At 40.0% G+C, this 22,663-nt stretch overlaps 1 protein-coding gene across 8 annotated transcripts in view; it reads left to right on the plus strand.

The window, feature by feature from the left end:
• LOC144042917 (RNA binding protein fox-1 homolog 3-like) overlaps window positions 1-22,663 on the plus strand; it is a 396,743-nt gene that overhangs the window by 368,703 nt on the left and 5,377 nt on the right. For all 8 annotated transcript variants that reach the window (XM_077556009.1, XM_077556008.1, XM_077556007.1 and 5 more), the window contains 4 exons: window positions 479-532; window positions 14,742-14,874; window positions 16,458-16,497; window positions 20,462-20,520. In XM_077556009.1, coding sequence (XP_077412135.1) covers window positions 479-532; window positions 14,742-14,874; window positions 16,458-16,497; window positions 20,462-20,520 — 286 coding nt within the window. The remainder of the gene's footprint in view (window positions 1-478; window positions 533-14,741; window positions 14,875-16,457; window positions 16,498-20,461; window positions 20,521-22,663) is intronic.

The following is a 22,663-nucleotide window of genomic DNA, read 5'->3' on the forward strand; positions in this document are numbered from 1 at the left end:
TTTTTTTTCAAACCAAACTGTCACAACCCTTACCCTGGCTTGTAACTCCAATTCATGTTCAAAACCACAACTGTTGTTTGAATCTTTAATACCAGTCATTTGAAACATCAACCCCTGTTTGAAAACCAAATTTGAAACACTAACCATTGTTTGAAACCCTAAGTCAAGTTTTAAAAGCCGAACTGGAAACCTTTACCTTTGTTTGAAACTCTTATTTGAAACCCTAACCAATACCAGTCTCAACACCCTACTTGACAAGTCTAACCCTTGGTTTCAACTTAAATTTGAAACTGTAGTTTTAGTCTTCAAACTCAACTTTGAAACCCTAACCCGTATTTGAAAGTCTAAAAACTCTACTTGGAAACTTGAACCCTAGTTTGTTTTGACAGTCTACCCATTGTTTGTAGCCAGATTTTGGTAGTGTTGGAGTAAACGCTGTCGTTGTTGATTGATTTTATGTTTGTGTGTGTGTGAGCAGGCTGGAAGTTGAACCCGGTGGTTGGCGCCGTCTACGGTCCCGAGCTGTACGCCGGTAAGTCAGCGACACGCAACTTCCCGTCAATCCTGCCCGGACCCGCGCCTCGATAAGCAGTGTGGGCGGATGATCCCCCTCAGAGTCTCCGCTGCATCGTCATGTGCAAAAAATACAACTGAAAAAAAGATTTGAAGATCACTCGCTGGCGCGTTATCGGATGACACGACCAACGTGTGCCGACGGATTTGCTCTCGGCGTAAGATTGACTTTTACGCGGCTAGCAGATGAGAGAGATCGCCATCAAGATTTGGTTTGGACCAGTGCGGGGAAAAAGGAGGGGGCATCCCACCTTAAATCTTGAACAAGTGAGGGCCAAACGCTCATTTCCTTGACAGAAGCGCTGACCGGGAACTCCACGTCACACACTCATCAAGGGTTGAAAACCCAAAACTCATGCAGCAAAATTTAAACTTGAACAAAGGAACCTGAACTCGTAATTTAAAACCCTAACCGAGGCTTGGAACCCTTGTTTGGAAGCGTAACCCAGGCTTGAAGCCATACACTGGAATCTTCAGCAACGCTTGAAATTTTAAAATGGGAACCAAAACCTGTGCTGAAAACCCTAACGCTGACTTAAAAGCCTTCATTTAAGGCCTGACCCTTGTTTTACATATTAACACAGACTTGAAACCGTAATTAGAAACCGTAACTCATGTTTAAAACCATAATCAAGAATGAATCCCTAATTTAAACCCTTAATCAGTGCTTCAAATCATAATTTGAAAGCCTGATATTGATATTAAACACTAAACCAGGATTAACTAACCCTAACTAGAAACATTAACCCTTGTTTTAAAACCTAATGCAGGCATGATTCCCCGTAATTAGAAACCCTAACCCTTACTTGAAATCCCAATAAGGTGTGAAATCTAAATTTTCAACCAAAATAGCAAGTGTAATTCTACTTGAAATCCTAACTTAAACCATTAACCCTTGTTTTAAACCCTAACTTAAGTTTGAACCTCTGCTTAAAAATGCTAGCTTTTGTTTGAACCCATAACTTGAAACCCTATCCAGCTTGAAACCTTAATTTGAACCCTTAAACTTTATTTAAAACTGTAACTCAGGTTTAAAACCCTTTTTTTGTAAGTCCTGACCCCATTTGAAACCCTAACCCTCGCATCCAGATTGGCCAAGAGCATCAGACTGATTTTTCCGAAGGCGAAAAATGCGGCGAGCGCTTGTTGGCAGAAGGCGCCGCCGTTTACGCAGGATGAGCTCAGTGGGGTTTTCCACCGCTGCCGCCATCTTTACGAGCGCACGTTGGATGAAGCCTTTTGCATTTTAATGAAGGCCGCGCGCCGCCTTCATTTGGAGGAAGTGCTGAGCGTGCGGCGGCGGCGCTGCTTTTTAACGACCGCCTTTCCTTTCTGCTCATTAGACTAAAATCTGTCGCTTCCCTCTGCAGCTTTACGCTCGGACGCTAAATAAGCCGGCGTGACGGGAACAAGCCCTCGTCTCTCATTTTTATGTGCCCGCCGCGTCCGCCTGACCCCGCCCTCACCCCGCCGTCGCGCCCTCACAATTAGATGCAAACACCGGGCAATTCATTAGGTGCACCATCTAATATCATCCAATGCAATGTCGGTTTCATACAACAAGTTGTTGTGCTTGTAAAAAAAAATGTTTTTAATATTTTGGTTCTGAAAATGAAAACTCACAAACAGGATAGCAAACAAATAACTCTTAGAGCCGTCCCTTTGCCTCAAAGTCTGCTAGCTTAACCCTAGCACATAATAGGAAATGCTATAGAAAGCCTAGCGAATAGCATCTATGTGCTATAACACAAACCTTGAGCCCTTCCTACTGTCATATTTTCTTTATCTCCTGCAAAGATTGACTTATGTTGTGGCTTTGTTTGTCTGTGTTATATTGCCATCCGGTGGCCAAGTTGCACACACCAGAAGGAACCGTGTTGTCCTCATCATGATGTACAAACTGTTTAATTCTTTATATTCTATTTAATCATGTAGTTTATGTTCTAATAAAGGACACATATAAAGTACTATTTTCCTCAAATCATTTTTGAAAGTGGCAGGAAGGGATTCATGGCATTTTTCATTCATATCAGGGGACAATGAGGATTTGAAATACAAATGTTTGGAATTGCAAGCGTGGTCACGGAAGGCAAAATGTCTTGAAATATGATGACGCAATTTTAAGCCGCCATCTCCAGCTCCTAGTGCTCATACTTAGTGGAAGAGAGTAGCCTCTAAAACTGTTTAGGATGGAGTTCTTCTATCGGATGCGATTGGACTGTGTACCTAATGAAGCGGCCATCGACACAGCATCAAACGCACATTCCCGCACACACGCATACTCACACACAAACACAAACGATGTCATAAATCAGGAAGAGAGCGCTTCTCCACTGCAGCCGGGCGGTGCCGCCTGATTTATCGGCGCATCATTTTTCAAGTGGTCTCGACTCCTCCAGCCGGGGTGGACTCGGCAGAAATAGACGAAGCTGCATTTTACGAGTAGCAAGTGAAAGCACCGCGCTGCTGGAATCCACCTCCCCCCCCCAAAAAAACACACAAACGTGCGTTGGATGCAGTTTTGGGGCGCGTCTGCGGGGGCGTCGTTGACGATTAATCACGCTTTATCAGTGCTCATTTCCGTGCGGGAGATCGCCCAAATTGGGGATCATAAATCGCAGCCGGCTGACAGCGCACTTCGTCTCCATTCGTCGGCCACGCCACGGCTACAGGTTTATTGTCCTCAAAAGCATTCGCCAGAATGACGGATGAGAGTGCAGCGACTGCTCCCGCCTGCTACGAATAGCCCTCGCTAGTGCCCCCTGGAAAGTTTGGGGAAGAATGCCCATTTTGGGTGAAATTTTGCTAATAACCCAAAATGGGGTAGACATGTTGACGCATGAAAAAGTATTTTGGGGTGAAATCACTCAAGTCTTGGCCCCTGAAAAAAAATAACCACAACACCACTTTCACCCATCTATCCATCCATCCATCCATTTTCTGAACCGCTCGCCTATCCCAGCTGGCTTTGGGCAGTAGGCGGGGCATGCCCTGAACTGGTTGCCAGCCAATTGCAGCACTTTCAAACATCGAATCAAAAATGGCTGTAGGTGTTTATGATGACAAGATGCATGAAAATATCTTAAGGACCAATGTCCAAAATTTAGCAAGAAATCAGCCGTTTTGGTTTGAAGTGGCCATTTTGGATGAACTTTCTCAGTCGTGCCCCCTGGAAAGTAAAAATAAAATATATATATGTGACTGACTCGGGCAAAACAGTCATCATCTGTCAAAAAATCTAAATTTAGATATTTGTATGCAAATTCTACACTTAATTCCCTTTGCAAAGATATATAATACATGGACATACCTCAAAAATTGCCAAAGTTACAGCAATTTTAATGTTGGCAGGTTGAAATCCCTAGTTTTGAGAAAAATGGGTTTAATGTTTTGGTCCTTGCATCTTTCAAATGTCCATAGCAACCAGCATATTAGGAAAAATATGTCAACACCAAATCTTCAGGAATTTGGGAGGACGATTCCTGTGTAACCCCCTCCCTATACTCGAACGTCCTGAAGTGGCGATTTCTTGTTTAAATGGGGTCGTATTAGTGAGAAATTGTATTTAATAATTTTAGATTTGCCATTTGGTGTGGCCTGTGATCTCAAATGCGTTTGGTCTCATAAAGAAAATGAAAATGTTATGATGGTTCAACACAGTTTTACGTAATACACAAGGAACACAACACTACTTACTGCTGAATGGTCACATTAGTGTGGTGACATGTATTTTGACTTTTTTTTTTTTAAATTTCAAATTAAGAAGAAGGCCTTTGTGCTGTGCTCTGAATGAGAAAGGTACAGCTAATTCGTTCCCCTGTTCCTGCCAGTTACCAAGACAAACTTGTCTCGCTCACTCCTGTTGGCAGGCTTGACGCTAACTTTAGCTCTTGGTGTCTTCTGATCTTCTCAGACTGGAAGCTGTCCGTGGTTCTGCTGGTCGTGTTTCAGAACCACGGACAGCCTCCACGCAAAACCACAGCCTTCCCCTTCGGGCTCGCTAACAAAGGAGGCGGCGAGAGAAGCTCCCTTTCTTTTTTTCCACATCCAGAGGACCCGTGAAAAGAAGAGAAGGCTAATTGGCGCCTTAATAAACGTGGACAGATCCTCTCATTGTCGGCGTGTACGTTTGAGGGCTAATTAAGCGTCTAACTCTTGATGAGATGAAGCTGTTCAGGGTCCCCAGTGCGGATTAAACGCTTGTGTTAGTAGCGTCAACCCCGTAAAACATCGCCAGCCGCTGCTTAGCACCCTATAAAACTCATACAGTCAACTCTCACCGACTTGTACACTTTTCTTGTAGAATGTAACTAAAACTGTAGCTGGGCGGTAAACTTCTCAAGATGATGGAGAGAAACTCAATATCATGAAATTATATTTTATACCATAATAGACCTGTCTTTATGAAGCCAAGGATTCATACTTAGGTTAAATTGGGGTGCCACAAGGCTCACTACTGAGAAATGGAAACATGTGATCTCCCCCAGCCAATCAGTAAATTAATTGAAAGCTATTAAAAACTAAAATACATTTTCAAATTAAATGTCAACCAAAAAATGTACGCAAACTATTACTTTTTAAAGCAAAACACAGAGTCCTAAAGACAAATCTAATGTCAGTTAAATCAAATATTTAAATAACTACAATGACATTTTTAATTTGAAAAACATAAAAAGGATTTCAATTTTGAAAGTTTAAATAAAAAACATTACTTCAACTTTTTTTTTTTTTTTTTCAAATTAAGACATTTGTTTAATGTTAAAGTAAAATGAAACTATATTCCGTTAGGTCTCCGGTATGACCAGAGGGTGGATCCCAGAATCACAGAACACAGAGGGAGAGGGCCAGTGGTTTATTCACCAAAACACGTGAATAGAAACACAAAGCGCTGGTCGAAAGCCAGGACAAAAGGTGCTTGCAAAATGCAAGCAAGGGAAGTAACACAAACACAAAATACCCGAAGGCTACAAACCACAAAAACAAGAAATCAACACAAATACTACAGCTATGAAAACGCGCCACACAAGGTGGGAACAAAAAAAGACGCAGCAAAACGTACATATACCAAAACGAGAGCTTTAGAGCCACAAGTAGCGAAGACGAGAAACAGAGAAACAGAGAAACAGAGAAACAGAGAAACAGAGAAACAGAGAAACAGAGAAACAGAGAAACACTAGGCTGTGGCTGTGAGCAAGCGGAGTAACAATCCGACAGTGGCAGTTTGGAAACTCAGTTCTCTTATAGTCCTAATGACTGATGCGAAACAGGTGCGGCGCAAGGGGACACGCCCCCCTCGTTAACCAGGCACTGCGAGACAGAGGGGAAAAAAACACAGAGAGCCCAGCAACATAACATATTCAATTACACAGTAACAGTGAATTTTATATACCAAATTAATTTAAAACAATATTAACTTAACAGCAAATCAAAGGCCCAAACACAAATCATACTCAAAAAGCAAAAATAATTAATCAAATTTCATTTATAAATATGTTATTGCATGTTTTTACAATTTATGTAAAATTATATTAAAATAATTATTTAAATATCTGGATTTATTTTTATTTTTTTACATATCAATGAATCCATAAGTAATTTGTTGATTTCAATTGTAACATGAATTTTTTATTTGATTTAATTGGACCAATATTAATAACAACAATCAGATTAATTTTACTAGAAATCACAGAGCCACAACACTCTCAAGATTTTAGTAATTAAAATTATTGAATAAAGATAAAATTTAAACAAATTTAGAGTCCCCAAAATATTTTTTCTCATGAATGAAAAATATATTTTCTAACTAATAAAGAAAATACAGTGTTCCCTCGCTACTTCGCTGCAGATTCACTCTATTGCGGATTTTCAATTGTGACCAATGTTTCTGTTTAAGATAAGCCATTTTAATAATAAAAAGAAAACCGTCATCAGCAGCTCGGTATTTATTTTACATTTGGCATGCTAAAATTTACATTTATTAAGTGTAACACGCGGAGCCGTGTGTGGGATCGTAAAAAAAAAAAATGTCAACCTCTAATTTGCGGAAATTCACTTCTTGCTGGTGGTATTGGAACGTATCATCAGCGAAAAGTGAGGGAACACCGTATAAGTTAAAAAAAATTACATTTTATGGAAATTCAATCATCTGTGAGCCTTTTATTTTAAAGGTTACTGTTGTAACCTGTGAGTTTGAGAGATATTAACATGTTTGGGGTTGATAGTTTGGAGTTTATTTAGGCTTGAATCTTTTAATATAGGAAATTGTATTTAAATAATGGAAATACAATTTTTGGCTCTCAACAATACAATATTTTCCCCCTTGCTTTGTTCCTGGAAAATGTTTGACTTTAACGTCGGTGCCATGTCCACGCAGGCCGTTGTTGCCTAGCGAGGTGTGACAGTGGTGTGATTTATGGCTTATTATTGAGGCAGCGTAGCCTATCGCCGGCTCGTTATGAGTTTACCTTTGCATACATCAGCACATGCATGTCGCATACCAATGTAAACAAATACATAAAAGAACAACAGCCCGTTTCAGGCAACGTTTACAAATGCTAACGAGATGAACGCCGCATTCAGGTCCCCATAAATCACCACGGGCTGGTAACGGTTTGTTAGCTGGGGCGCTAACATGTGGCCGTCACTCGAGACAAATGAGGTGCAAATATTGGTGCAATGTAGCAGTTTTTGCAGAATTCTCCAACACACAGACAAGCAACACTAATAAAACTTCACCGAGCTGCATCAGTGTTAGCATTAGCGCACATCTGATGCAATCTTACTGAATAATGGCGATGTTAAATCGAGCAATTAGCATCTTAGTCTGCTAGGGGTTTGTTTGCCAAGATGCTAAAGTATGAGCGTTGCCTGAGATTTGAATATGCATGCAGACTAATGTTGCTTTATAGCAGTAACAACAAAAAAACAGTTGTTACAAGCTAAGATAGGTTAGCATTAGCATTAGCACACATCTGATGCAATCCAATGCAACATCGATCTGAGCATATCGCAACATGCTGCTAGCATGAACCGCTAATGTGTGGGTATCGCCTGAGTGAATTGTCTTGCAAATATGTGCGCAGACCCGCTAACGCAGTTAATACATATATTGCATACACCTAAAAATGCTAATACACAAAAACTGACTAACTCATTTTCAGGGAGTGCTCCACAGTGCTGATAGTGTTAGCATACATATAGCGACTGTAAGCACAGACCAGCTAACAACTCAGAATCTACTCAGACAAAACTCAGTGGGTGCTTCAAAGACCTACCACAGTGATACCATATCAGCGCACCACTTCTTGCTGAAATTGAGACTCAAATAATGAGATGAAGACCCACTAATATGGCAGTTTTAGCGTAATCCTTCTCACACAATACTATCCAAAGCCATTTTTGCTAGCGACTATAATGCCCGACAGAGCTGATAGTGTTAGGGTGTGAAGCAGGTTAGGGTGATTAAAGACAGAGATTAAAATGTGTTGGCTGGTGCCAGTATCTTACTGGATAGATAGAAAGAATACTTTGAGATAATAAATGAGGAATTTCTTGGCCTAAATTTGACACCAATGTCCGTCTTTTGATTTTAAAAGCGATGCGGAATCTTTCAATGTGGAGTCATCGCGATAGAGTTAAGCGCAGACGACAAGCGGACGGTTCATCCTAAATGAATCGGACACACGTTATTAACTCTACCCGCACGGATGCTGCTGGCCATGCCGGAGCACCGCCACTCGAGTGGCCTGTGGAGAATTCACTACGAAAATGCCCGCGGCGATACAGCGGTGGGATGGGAAAACGGGGTGGTGGTGACAGGCCGGGCATTTGGTTTACTTTGTATATACATCCATAATATCTTTCTAATATGTGACAAAAACATTAAACATTGCAATAAAATGCACCATACGCATAAGAAATGTGGATTAATAAAATGTATTCAAATCGTTAGATGTGTTTTGCTAGTCAAACTTGGCAAGAACAAAATCTGGTGTGACCAACCGATCAGGACCGGAAAAAACTGATGCCACTGAGGCCCAGCACTAGGGATGGGTACCTTTCACATTTGAATCGGTACCTTTCCAATACTCGGTACCTTGGGAATCAATATCGGTACTTAACTGTACCAATTTTTTTATTTAGTATTTGTTAAATTGTATTTATTAATTTTGGTGGTAGTAAATGTTCATCATTGTTTAATAGAATAATCTTTTTAAAAATCAATTTAACAATTACCTTTCAATATATAAAACTTGAATAATAAAAATAAAATACAATTTCATTCAAATGAGCCAGAGAGGAATAGTAAAAATAAAGGTTTAACATTTTACAATTACTAAAGTATAATTAATATACATAAGTTAATGTTACTAAAAAGCAAAATGTGAATGAATCAAAGTTATGTTCAATGAACTATGTAAATATATAAATGAATAATAATTGATGTTATCTTGTTTCTTGTGCAGATTTTTTTAAGAACGTAAAGCCTGCCACGCTATGAGCTCGAAGTTTGAACCCACGTTGGACTCAAATATAAAAAAATTGACAGTTGAAAGAGGACATGACATGAACAAAGAGAATAATTGCGTTCAAATTAATCATTTGAATGTACTCGATGTGGTCTGTAAAGTTTGCTATATTTTGGCCACAATCTTTTGCTAATTTGAATATGGTCACCAGTAGTATATCCAAATTACAATGTCTATATACCTTAACGATGTTGAAGCCGTGTGCCTTTCAGCATGATTCGATCGGTGGGGGAAGACGTGCGCGGGCTCCTCAAACAGCGAGGACGACACGACACCTCCCTCTCAGCCGTGCATTGTCAGCCTGCACTTGGCATACTTCAGAAACGGTCATTTCTTTGGCTTGGTGCCGCAAAAATCTCCCTCGTTTTCAAAACCCGGAAATGTATTTTAGCGCGTGAAGTCCTACGTGAGTGGGTGACGTCAGTACGCTGGTGCACGTATAATGTTGCGTTCAAGTGTATGGAGTTAAAATCATGCCAAAACACACAAAACGTCATTCACAAACGAATGCATTTAGTTCTACATACACAAAGAAGCATATCTTAAATTTAAAAAAAAAATCTTTCTAGTATAAAAAAATATCCTTCACATGCAAAAATATCCTTTGTGTACGTAAAAAGCAATTCTACAATTACGGACAACAGTCACGTGACTTTTGGCACTAATATTCTGCCGAGCAGATCTACGTGCCCAAACTCCAAGATCCACACACGCAGTGCCAATAAACTTTACAGCAGGGGGCGCTGTTGAATCAGCGCCATATTGACCTTTTGACCGTGACGTCACAGCCCTCATGGGAACGCCCCCTCCGGGACGCTGGACGGCAAAAGAGCCACTTGCCTGTATTGTAACCATTGAATCTCGTACAGCGTAAAGTCCTTTATCTAATCAATTATCTTATAAAATGGTCATATCTTGCTGTGCAGTCGGTTGTACAGACAGACAAAGGAGTAAACCAAATGTTGCTTTTTATCGCACACCTACTAATGAAGACAAAAGACGTCGATTGATGGCAGCAATCAACGGAAAGGACTGGCAGCCCACAAAGTATTCACGGATTTGCAGCGATCATTTTTTGCCAAGTTAGTAGATAAATGTTCATACATTTTACTAGTAAACGTAAACTCTAACAAAGATTGTAACAGAGGTGTCGAATTGCGTGTTTCAAATCACATTAACGAGCCAGATAGTTAGCGTCCACTCCAACTGCACAAACACACAGCTTAGTTTTAAAATGTAACTTCTTCAAAACTATTAAGTGCATTTGACTGTTTAATAATGGGGGAGTTTTTCACTCTGGAGCCGGCCAGAATCAAATTCATGAAATGACTGCATAGCTTGTCACTACGATAGCCTTTTTTTTCCCATGCTGGTCAACATAATATCATCACAGGGTTTCAATACAGAACGGAATGTGTCAAAATAAGTCAGTTCGTATGATAAACAAGTTTTGCCTTGCATTACGAGGTATATTATTGTCCCCCGGTGTGAGCGTAGCATCTCGTCCCAGAATCAAATTCAAATCAAATTTAAATCAGCTTCGGTGTAAGGAAGAGAGCCGGTTAGACACCGGCATTGACTACAAAATGATATAGGTCGTGCGCTGTGAATTTCAGCAAAGTCGGCGATTTGATTAACTTGGTAAAAACAGCAGGCAACAGAAGGTAAGGGGCTGTTTTCAAACTAGCGATCTCCAACTTCAATAAATATCGCGCTCTATGAGTCCTGACAAAATGTGCAACTTCGACTGACAGGCAAACTTCGGTTGAAGTAAGTAGATTCCATGGCTCGATGGGCAATAATAACTTTTGTTTTGAAAAATAACAGTCGCTAAGTCACTAAGTCGCTCCGGGTCACTTCCACTTCCATTCAACAATCATTTCCTTCCGCCATCCGTCATAGGGCAGTCACGTGATCACGTGACATCGGTGCAAATGGTCAATATAGAGAGAGTTTGTCCTACTCGTTGCACAACTACTACGCTGTGATTAGTTAATTGCTGGTCACATGACATGTGGACGCTTTGTTGTTACCCTGCTGCTGCGATTACGTAATGTATTGCAATGGGCGTTTCCAGAACCGTGGGTGTTTATATTGTTGTTGTCACTTACATATTGCAATTATGCCGTGTTGCTCAGCATGGCGTTGTTCACAATCACGACCAGGCAGTGGCGTTATGATGCAGGGTTAGAGTTAGAGTGAAATAAAGTAAGTAAATAACACAATTTGATGTAGGTGGGACTGCACAATGCAGCTTTCTACCTCGTCAAATGAGTGGCTTGCCGTGTTCCTTTTTTTTTTGAAGACTTTAGATTAATGAAGTGTTGAGAGTTCAAATCCATTATAAGTTACACTTAGGCTTTAAGTCCAGTCACTCTCCACAGGCTCGACTCTCTGCTTAGACTCAACAGCGCCCCCTGTTGTAAAGTTTACAAGGTATTTGGATGGATCTTGGGGTTTGTGCGCGTAGATTTACTCAGCAGAATATTTGTGCCAAAAGTCACGTGACTGTTGTCCGTAGTTGTAGAATTGCTTTTTACGTACGCAAAGGATTTTTTTTGCACTTGAAGGATATTTTTTCATACTTGAAAGCTTTTAATTAGCACGTTTTTTGGAAATTGAAGATATGCTTCTTTGTGTCACATTTTGTGTGCTTCGATCACGTTTTGTGTTTTGCGGGGTTTTGGCATGATTTTAACTCCATACAAGTGCACCATGCAAAATTGTCAACTCTTCCACTCCAGCACAGTCACAACTTTAAAAGACGTGCTTCAGAACCGAAACAGGGCATCATTTGATTTTATGTGAACCGGTGCTCGGAAGTACCGACCCAAATCGGTCCATACCACAAAATGTACCGTTTTCGGTACCCATCCCTACCTGAAATCTGATTGGTCTTTGAAAAATATCTTGCTACAGACATAGTTTTAGTAACAAGGCTGAAATCTGGGGGGGAACATCCTCATATACATTTACATAGACAATATACATACAGTTAACTGTTGAAAATAAAGAAATAAAAATGAATGGAACAAATTTTGTCAACATACATACTTTTTATAGAATATGTAGGAGAATTTTTTTTTATGTTGCTTAATTGATATAAATACTGTATAAGAAAGATGTAAAAATAGTTTGACATTGATATATATTTTAGATTAATGTAAGAAAAATAATTTTTGTTAACGAAATGTTTTGTGTGAGTTTGTGTATGTGCATATGGTGCCATACTCATTAGACTTATAAGATAGTTTATCTTTTAGCATTGTAAAATATTTATCGGTAATTTAAAAAAAAACATGTTGTAGAAATGTAATGGTTTTATTTAGTTTTATTAGTGCACTGCATGTGTATTTATTTTTAAAATAATTAAATGTTTAATTTATTGTCTCTTCTATTACTGTTTTTCTTACAGTGAAATAGTACATACAGTACAGTGAATTATTACATTTATACATTTAAAAAAAAAATTGTCAGTTTTAATTGATTTTAACTCTTTAACTCCCAGCCGTTTTCACTAAAACAATCCCCTTCACTCCCGGCTGTTTTACTGGATTTTGACTGATTTTGCAAGGCCACACACAAATAAATATTTATTATTTATTATATTTATTTTATATTTATTCTTTCATCAGGAAAAAAAGTATACTTCTATCTGTTTCCATTTTGCAGCAATTAGCATTAGAATATAGCTCAAATTCATCATTATTCACAAATCTATTTAGAATTCTGAGTAAGTTCTTTGCAGTTGAGAGACTGCATCAAAGCCTTATGTATGCTCTAGAAAAAAACATAAAATATAAGAAAACGTATAAATATGTCTTTGGGACACTGAAAACATTTAAAATAGAACATATTCATACGTTTTTGGGAGCAAATGAGTTAATGTATTTTTTTGTGCACGGGAGATGACCATCAGAGAGTAAATGTAAAATAAAGGGTATAGCCTCTAAATTGTAAGCTGTCAAATTATTGCATTTTTTAATCAGATTAATCACTATGCCTTTTATCAACATTTTTGTCCACCAAATTTGAAGAACACCTGTTATGTGTTAATATTAATTTGCGTTAATACATGATTAATGCAATAAATTTTTGTGATAAATCAAGGACTTAACGCTTTAACTTTGACAGCACTGATAGGAAACATGACAATATTTTATTTTAAAATGCTGCTCTAATAACTTTTCTTTTTCTTTTTTTTTTACTTCTAAAGCACATGCTGCGAGTTGTCAGGAGGTTTGGCATCGCCCGGCCGACCATACTGCACAAAGTGACAGGCTGCTGTACGATAAGCCGTCATTTACGTTTTGTACCATTTGAATGGCACCGCTGCCACCCTGACTGAAGGTTAACCACCAACGTTGAGCGTCACTTGGCTCACGACCCTCCCTCGTCCTTCACCCCGAGCTTCGCTGCCACCGCCGTTGGCCAGAGCCGCTCCCAGATGGCTTGGAGATGGGGGTCATGGCGAGGTCGAGGGAGTTGGGGGATTGGGGGTGGGGGCTCGGCCATCCCGGCCCATCTGCTTCATTTCCCCGTGGGGAGCTTGTGAACATCTCGTCACCTTCACCTTCTTTCCAGCTCGGTGAAACCCTTGCATCCGTTACCTGCGACAATGCCCACATTCAAGTTGATCGCAACTGCACTGGGCATAAAAATACATATATATATATATATATATATATATATATATATATATATCTCGAAACAGTTACAAGGACATGAGAAAATTAATGCATAGATTAATTAGAACCACAAAAAAAAAATACAATAAATGGCAACAAAATAATAAATAATAAAAGAACAAAAACTTGTCTTAAAATGCATTAAAACAGAATAAAACAACCAAGAAATATAATATAATGGAAGGAAACTGTCCCCAAAAATGCAATAAAATGCAATAATTTAGAATAAAACCAACCCCAAAAATGCAATAAAAGAAAAACAAAGGAAACCCGAAAAGCACAATGACATAAAATCAGATAAGCTCCAGGCAAAAAAATACAGTCACTGTGAAAGAAAAACACAAAATACAATATTTTTTAGTGAATTATAATTAAACCAACCCAAAAATATAATAAACTGCAATAAAACCAGCCGACGTTTACGATAAAATGCAATAAAATAGAACGAAAGCAACCAAAAATACTGAGGGAAAACAACCAAAAGATGTAATTTTGTAATCTTTTTAAATTTCAGATTGCTATTTTTTATGAATTTACAAAACTAAATTTTGTAAGATGCATGGAAAATTATAGGAATATAAAGTACATACATAAAAAGTAAAGAAACAGATGTTCACTTCACTGAGAAGAATAAAAATGTGCTTTATATGTTATGCTTTCAAATGAAATGAATGTCAGAATATCAACTGCATCATTTCCACCTTGGGGAGCCACCTCGTGAACATACCGTCATGCTCACCTTTTTTCCAGCTGGGTGGCGCTGTCGCATCCAACCGCATTTTGGATGCGTAAGCCAAACGTGGTCACTTGCTGACAAAGTGACGAGGCGCGTGCCTAATGAGTCAGGAAAAAGACGATATCTGTTTTTCCCTGCACGTGTCTGATGTTTTCTGTCAGCAGGTAAGCAAAGTGGCTCTCTAACCGCCTCTTTTTTTGTGTGTGTGTTCCATAGTAACGGGCTTCCCGTACCCCGCCACGGGCGCCGCCGTGGCCTATAGGGGGGCCAACTTGCGAGGTCGGGGGCGGGCCGTCTACAACACCTTCCGCACGGCCCCGCCTCCGCCGCCCATCCCGGCTTACGGAGCGTGAGTATTGTGTTTACTGTCAAACTAAATATCAAACAAAGAATTACACATTTGTGTATTCAACCAAACTACATAATTTTGCCTTCCGGAAGTCCACTAGCTTACTGCTAACACACAACGCACAACACAATAGACAGGCTAACAAACAACCTACAATGTCACAGTTGATATTTGACCACAAACAGTGCAGCAACGCATACGGACAGATAATATAAAAAGTATGCATACTTTAGCCCCAAATGAAAGCCAAACATTGATGAGATTTTTTCTATCCTTAAAACATTTTCATAACGATACTACTTGTCGAAGTGGGATTTAATTAAAGAAAGACCACAGTCTGTTTGAAACATCATATCAGAAAATGTGTGTGCGCAATATCCTAATTATGAAATTATTTTTTTTTTCAGGTATATTGTTTTTTTTTATGTATTTGTATTCTTAGTGGGGAAGGTTTTAATAATTATTAATTCATGTATAATGTATTTTACATTTCTTAGTACATTGTAATTCTTGTGTCTTTCTATTTAATTTCTTGACAATAATATGTTATATGTGACCTCACTAGTCTAAGCGTGACATTCTGATTAGTATTACATTTGTGGAATATGAGTTATGAAGCAAAATTCAGCCATTTTTATCAGCCATTTTGCCATTTGCTGTCGACTGAAGATGACATCACAGTTGCTCAGGGCTCAGGCAACGACCAATCACAGCTCACCTGTTTTCCGAAGCTGAGCTGTGATTGGCTGTTACCTGAGACCAGAGCAACTGTGATGTCATCTTCAGTCGACAGCAAGTGGCAAAATGGCCGCCCTCTGAAATGGATAAAAACAGCTGGATTTTGCTGCTTAACTTATTCCACTCATGCAATATTAACCAGAATACCATATTGTCCCAAAAATGTGGTTAATTTCCCCTTTTATTTATTTATTTACTTTTTTTTAATTAAATTTTTTTGAAATTCACATGTATATATTTCTTGATTTATTATTTATTTTACTTTTTTTTTCACATTTTATATTTAACATATTTCTAAATGTTTGTACACTTGACGTAGTGTCCTAGCAAACAAACTGGTACTCACATTCATTTTCATGTGTTTAGTGAGTGCTGAGGGGGTCCATGAGTGGGCGCCGTGTCCTTGCCACTATCATAAGTGCGTGCGTGTGTGTGTGCACGCGTTTGTGTGTGAGCTACCCAAGGCATCAGGGGATCCGAGATAGCGTTAGCATTAGCGCCGACCACATAGCTGATCTCTTGGCTTTGTGCGGCCTTGCCGGCACTCGCCATCGCCTCTTATCGGCTGTGGCTTGGGGAGAGGTCCCACATAGCACACCCCTCATTGAGGCCACCCCCCACTTCCTCACTTGTCAATCAAAAGTGAGGAAGTGTACTGAAAAAAAAGTGTGTGTTGGTTTATAGAAATTAGTTTTACCTCACAATGAATACAAGTGAACTGTACTAAGCAAATTAAACGTGTTACAAAACAAAGGATAATATGGGGCGGTTTCAGTGTGTGAAATCAATTTCAAAAGTTGGAGGATTTCAAAGTGATCTCATGCTCTCCTGTTTGTCCCTCACAGTGTGGTGTACCAAGACGGCTTCTATGGTGCCGAGATTTACGTGAGTACACTCAGTGGGTGGGTGGGGGTTGCTGGGGCCTCAGGGAACAACGTGATCCCCCCGCAGCGTTGTGCAGCATCTCGCCCTCGCTGCCAAGTCGGCGTCGATTAGGCCGGCGTCGCTTGTGCCAAGAAACCTGACAAGAACACTTAAGACCCCCTCAGCTCCAGCCGGCCAGACATCCTGTCCCGTGTTCTCTCATTTTGCGCATCCATGTCACTTCAGAGGGGTCTGGATGGGGTAGCCCAGTCACCCCAGTGGGGTGGGGGTCTTGCGCGGGCCCGAGAGGAGCCCGGCCGACACAGAGAGAAGAGAGGTGGTGGAAGATAAGGGGATTAGTCCGTGTATGCAGGGGTTGGCTTCAGGGCTGAATGCCGCCCTTGATGGTAGGGGTGGGGGGGCATAATACCCAAATTAGCGCCATGCCCCCACTTCTTGTACCCCACAGTGCAATGGTTGAGATAGCAAGATGACAGTCGCTTCTCACTTTCATGCTGGGAGCGTCTGATAGAAAACAGCCCCCGATCCCCCACATAGATTTTCGACCCCCCTGCCCTCCACCCACGCCGCCCACCATGATAGGACCAAGATGTCGCCGCTGTTTATCGCAGACACCCACCGCGCGTGACGGATTTTTGTTTGTCTAGTTTGTTCTGATAAGAAAAACCACACCATCGCTTCAGTGAGGCCTGCCCTCGGTGCCGCATTGTCCAAATCATCATCCTCACCGTCCTCGCCTAGACAATGTCATCACATTGCCATCCGCCATCACTACAACCCATTATGACAACATCAATACAATCAGTGCCATATCAACATCAAAATAACATCACCACAAGCAGCACTGTCCCCACCTATGGAAGTACATCTGTGCTATCGAAGTTGGATTTCGAACTTTGAATTTGTTTACCTTATCACACTTCTAAAACAAAATTTCAATGGGCCCTGTTTTCATAGACAGGCACACGGATGCTTGACCGGGGGTCCAAGTAGGTCTCCGATTGCCCACGTCATTATCAGCAAGGGGAGATCTTGCAATTTAACTGGCGCGCCAATGAGGGAGAATGAGAGGAGACCATTCAATGCATTCCATCCCACTACCTGTGCAAAATCTAGGAAATTCACAAAAGAAAGAAATCTCCACCTATGCGCATAGTTAGGCTGCACTTTGCGCTAGACATGCGCTGGGCACAAAAATAGGGCCCATTGTCTTCAATAAATATGAAACACAAGATATAACCAGTAGCCACCGTCTTTCAATGGTAAATATATTATGTTAAATCACATGATATTTGTCAGAGTCTCATCTGAGTTTGAATTTTAAAATTCATGTTAAATTTAACATTGATTTTTATTTTATTTTTTTTACTTTTTCTAATGGTAAAAAACGTCAATATTGTATATGGTTAAAAAAAAAGTTTAACATTTTAAATTGAAATTAACACAAAAAAAATCACAAAAAAGCTATAAGCTCTAATTTATGTGTTTTTTTATGATCAGAAATTTCAGTGTAAAATTCATTGGTCAAAATCAGATAAGACATATTTTTAATTTAAGAAGCTGGATAATATTTACATGTACAGGCCAAAAGTTTGAACACACAGCTCATTCAATGTGTTTGCTTTATTCTCATTACTATTCACATTGTAGATTCTCACTGAAGGCATCAAAACTAAGAATCAACACATGTAGAATTACAGTATGTACTTAACAAGCAAAAAAAAAGGTGAAATAATTTGAAAACATGTTTTAGATTCTAGTTTTTTCAAAATAGCCATGTTTTGCTCTGATTACTGCTTTGCACACTCTGGGAACTCCTTCAATACTGTTGGAAACCATTTCAGTTGACTATAAGCTCATCGAGGGAATGCCAAGAGTGTGCAAAAAAAAAATCATCAGAGCAAAATGAGACTATTTTGAAGAAATTAGAATATAAAACATGTTTTCAAATTTATTTTTCTAAGTACATAACTCATGTGTGTGTTAATTCATAGTTTTGATAATCTACAATGTAAATAGTCATGAAAATAAAGAAAATGCATTGCATTAAAAGGTGTGTCCTGTAAATTGTCTTGATTTTTTTTTCCTATAGTAAAAAGCTTCTCGTAAGAGGTATCAATTGTCAAATGTAAACGTCCATGGCTGTGAATTAATTAATTTGACTTTTGACATTAACCCGCCATCGCCACCTTCCATCACATCATTATCAACCCAACCAACCATCATCGTGATCGGCTCCCACCCGCCATCCCAGCAAGCGTCTCCCTTTGCTGACCTGCTAACAAATTAGCACAAATCCCCCCCACATACGTCACTTATGCTAATGCATGTGCACGCGCGCCTCGTGCACGCCCGCTGCGACACAATAACAAATGTGCTGCGATGTCGTGTGCACGATTTGACAACGCGGGCGGCGGTGATTTATGGCTCCGCGTTTGCGGCGGCGGCTGCAGTTGTAATCAGTCCCGAGGCGTGGCCGTCCCGCAGGAAGTCATCCGCCCGCCACTTCCTGTCCCCTGCGGAAAAACAAACAAACCCAAAGGGAAAGCGATAGGACTGTAGGGGTCGGCATGAACCTGTGACCTGAATTCTCTGTGAGTTTGAAAATGAACGGTCACTGCATTATTAAACGGCACCCGAGCGGCGTGCGGGACCCAGATGGGCGGCCGCTAATAGAAAAGAGTCGGGCAGCTTCATTTTTCACAGAGTTGTGCGGCGCCCCGACAATGAGCTCCTTAATTCCTTCCGCACTCTGGCAAATGAACACTCTCCCGCCGTCACCACGCCCCGCCACCGACGCCGCCGCCGTCTTACTCGATTGGCCGGCCGGCCGGCGGCATGTCGAGGGAAGAAAAAGGATGTTCAATAATGCAGCGGGCGTATCTTCGCTCTCAAAATGCTTCGAATTTGGGTGCTCAGTCAAATGTTCAACTGATTAGCAGGCCTCCCTCTGCTTACGTATGAGCCCGAACCTCCACCATCAAAGTCCTCCCTCGTCATATTGCGGACATTATCATGGATTTTTAAATCGTACATATCCAATTTGACAGTATGTTGCAGATTTTTGGCTATGATATGTATATTTATTCTCCCACATGGACTGTAGACTCAATTAGCAATAAGCGTGATCCAGAAGGCAAGAGTGCGTAAAAGGCAGAATGAGCAAATTTTGGGATCATTTCACTCAAGTGCGATGTGTTGACTGAAAGCGAAACTGACATCCGCATGTCTCCGCTAAACTAAGCATCATTAGCTTCTTTGAAATATCCAGCCGCTGGTGCACTTTCAAACACTTTTTTGAGCAAACACTAACAAAATTGACATGCCAAAACTGATGCCAAGGCACTTAACATGCAAACATTCACATTCACTGACTCCCAGGCCAGGCTCCACCTTTCAATAAAATAAAATAAATAATATAATAATAATAATAAAATCACAGATACTACAGTCTAGAACATGAGGATGGCGACCTCCAAGTAAGCAAAAAAAATGTACCTCACGTGCATATTTTGTGTGCATAAAGTTTTCAAATAAAACAAATCCCTCCTTTGCATATTTGGGTCTACCGTGGGTGGGGTTCTAGAACATCCCTCGAATAAACAAAAGGCTTCTTCTTCTTTACTGGCTATGGGTAGAATGATTCACAAAATACACAGTTTAGTTTAGATCACACTTTTGTGTTCAGGAATTTGGGTTTGTTCCGGTATACGTTGAGTGTTCGGAAAAGGAATGATGCCTTGTAACGTCTTTCAGCAACGCAAACTATACCAGCGCAGCATTCTCTTGTTTTCCATCCATTGGGGACGGACACCCGTCATCTTCACCCACCTCTGATTTATGGCCCCATGTTCATTACCTGCGTTTGAAGTTAGCCAGTGTGTGAGCCACGCCAAATGTTGAATAGCAGCCCCTGGTGTCCGTAACCGTGAACTTTTCTTGTCTTCTTGTGTTTTGTTTACAGGGTGGATACGCAGCGTACAGATTTGCCCAGCCCGCCACCACTGCTGCTTACAGCGACAGGTGAGCGCCACCACCTTCTTTCTGGTTAATGAGCATGTAGCGGTTAGCTGAGCCAACGTAGCAATCGGAGTAAAAAGTACCTTGTTCAATAAGCTGCATAATGGCCAGTGATATTGAAGGTGATATTTTCAAACCACTACACTTCACACCCTCATTGGAAAGTCTAAGGCAGGGGTCATCCAATCCTTTGAGATTCATTTTCTTCTACCTAATTTTTTTGTGCGTGTAATTTTTCAGACTTAGTTTTTCATACATTTTTAGACTCTTTCAGTCAAATTTCTGACATTCTTGGCAATTTTATGAGCACACTGTATTATGGTCATTTTCTGCCTCTCTTTTTGGACCCTTTTTATTTTATTTTTTTACATTAGTTTCTGGCTTTTTGCTATAAATTTTGACATTTTTGGCAATTTTGTGGACATTTTATGGTAATTTTTGGGATTTTTTCTTTTGGTTTTGGATATTTTAGAGTTACTTTTTTAAAATAGATTTTCAGACTTTTTTAGGCAATTTCGTGTAAATGATATGGTAATTTTCTGCTTTTGTTCTTCCTTTTTATGGTCACTTTTTTGAAATGCTTACGAATTTAATTTTTTTTTATCATCTATCAATTTGGACTCTTTTTTAAATATTTAATTATTCATATTTAATTATTTTTATCTAAATCATCAATTAAAAATATTTTATCTACGAATTCAAAATATATATATATATTTTTTTATTAATTTCTACTAATTGTTTTAGAGATCCACAGGGAGCCACAGGAATGGAACTTAAGAGCCACATGTGGCCCCAGAGCTTTAGGTTGCGGACCCCTGGTATAAGAGCTTTATTTTGATTCAAGTCTCGTTTAGCTTGTTTAGGAATTTGGCAGATTGCTGGGCATAGATTTAAGACTAAGTCAACCCAGGTCTAAGTGTGCACCAAACCCTCTGCATCTTTGTATAAATCCTTTAATTGAGCACAGTGTTGTTATCATCATCATCTTTATTATATTTATTAAAACACCACCCTGGGCCGTGGCACAGCTATGGGCAAGTTGAAAGACAAACCAGAAAAATTTGGAGATGTGTGAGATTCCATATTCTCGTGTCAGAGGCGGGAGACGATTCAGCTGATTCCAACGGATGAATGCAATCAATGTCAACTTGCTCTCTGGACTTTTCTGGCATTCGAGTAAAAAAAAGAAAAAGAAAAGGGAAAAAAGTAACCTTGCAGGACCTGAGCTGATGTTCATGAAGGCTCAAGTTATGAATGCGCTGTGTGAACGATTGCCAGAGCGTGTTTGCTGATAAGGAGTGTGCGTGCGTGCGTGCGTGCTTGTGTACGGGTGTCTGCACCTGAGAGGATGAAGATCATATCCACACTGTCAACATTTATCAGGCAGGGAAGCCGAAATCACAAATTGGACAAGAGTGTAGCTGCTGCTTTTTTTCCTCATTCAATTTTCTTGAGACTTTTTCCCGCAGATTTCATGTCATCGTTACGGAGAACGCGCTTTTGTTTGTTTCATTTTGTTTGATTGGCGTCCTGTGGGAAAGCAGCTAGAAATGTAAATGACCACAAAGTATCCAACCTAAGTGGGAGTCCGCTTAGTCGATGAAAAAAAAACATGTTGATCATTTTTCTTCCATAGAGGAAAAATAAATGACGGAGCACCGTAACACTTGTATTCTGTGGGATTCACTTTTCCTTCTTATTCTCCTCCTCCTTTGCATAAATTCTGTGTTAGGTTTCAAGGCTCCACATAGGGTATACTGTAATCCTTTTTCTTTTTTTTTAACCACAAAAACATGGTGTGATTGTCAATGAAGCATCATGTGCTTCTTACAGGATTTTGTGAGGAATTCACTCACTCCTCCTCCATCTTATTCTACTACTACAACTTCTACTGTAATCCATCTTCTGCTAATATTCTTTTACATTTGGACTCGTTTATCCTTTCTGACTTGTTTCTTCTTCTGGACGGAGTCAAACTATTCCAAGTCTCTCATTTCAACAATTCAATGAATTCTGCAACATTTCCGTTAAGCTTTTCAGCATTCGCTCCCTCCACTTCTTCAACGGGTGCTGTTGCACCGAATCTTCGCTGATTTACTCACAGAATCCATCAAAAGTAACGCGGAGGTTGAAGTGAGGAGTT

This window comes from Vanacampus margaritifer, chromosome 2 (genome assembly GCF_051991255.1).
Source record: "Vanacampus margaritifer isolate UIUO_Vmar chromosome 2, RoL_Vmar_1.0, whole genome shotgun sequence".
Taxonomy (NCBI): Eukaryota; Metazoa; Chordata; class Actinopteri; order Syngnathiformes; family Syngnathidae; genus Vanacampus; species Vanacampus margaritifer.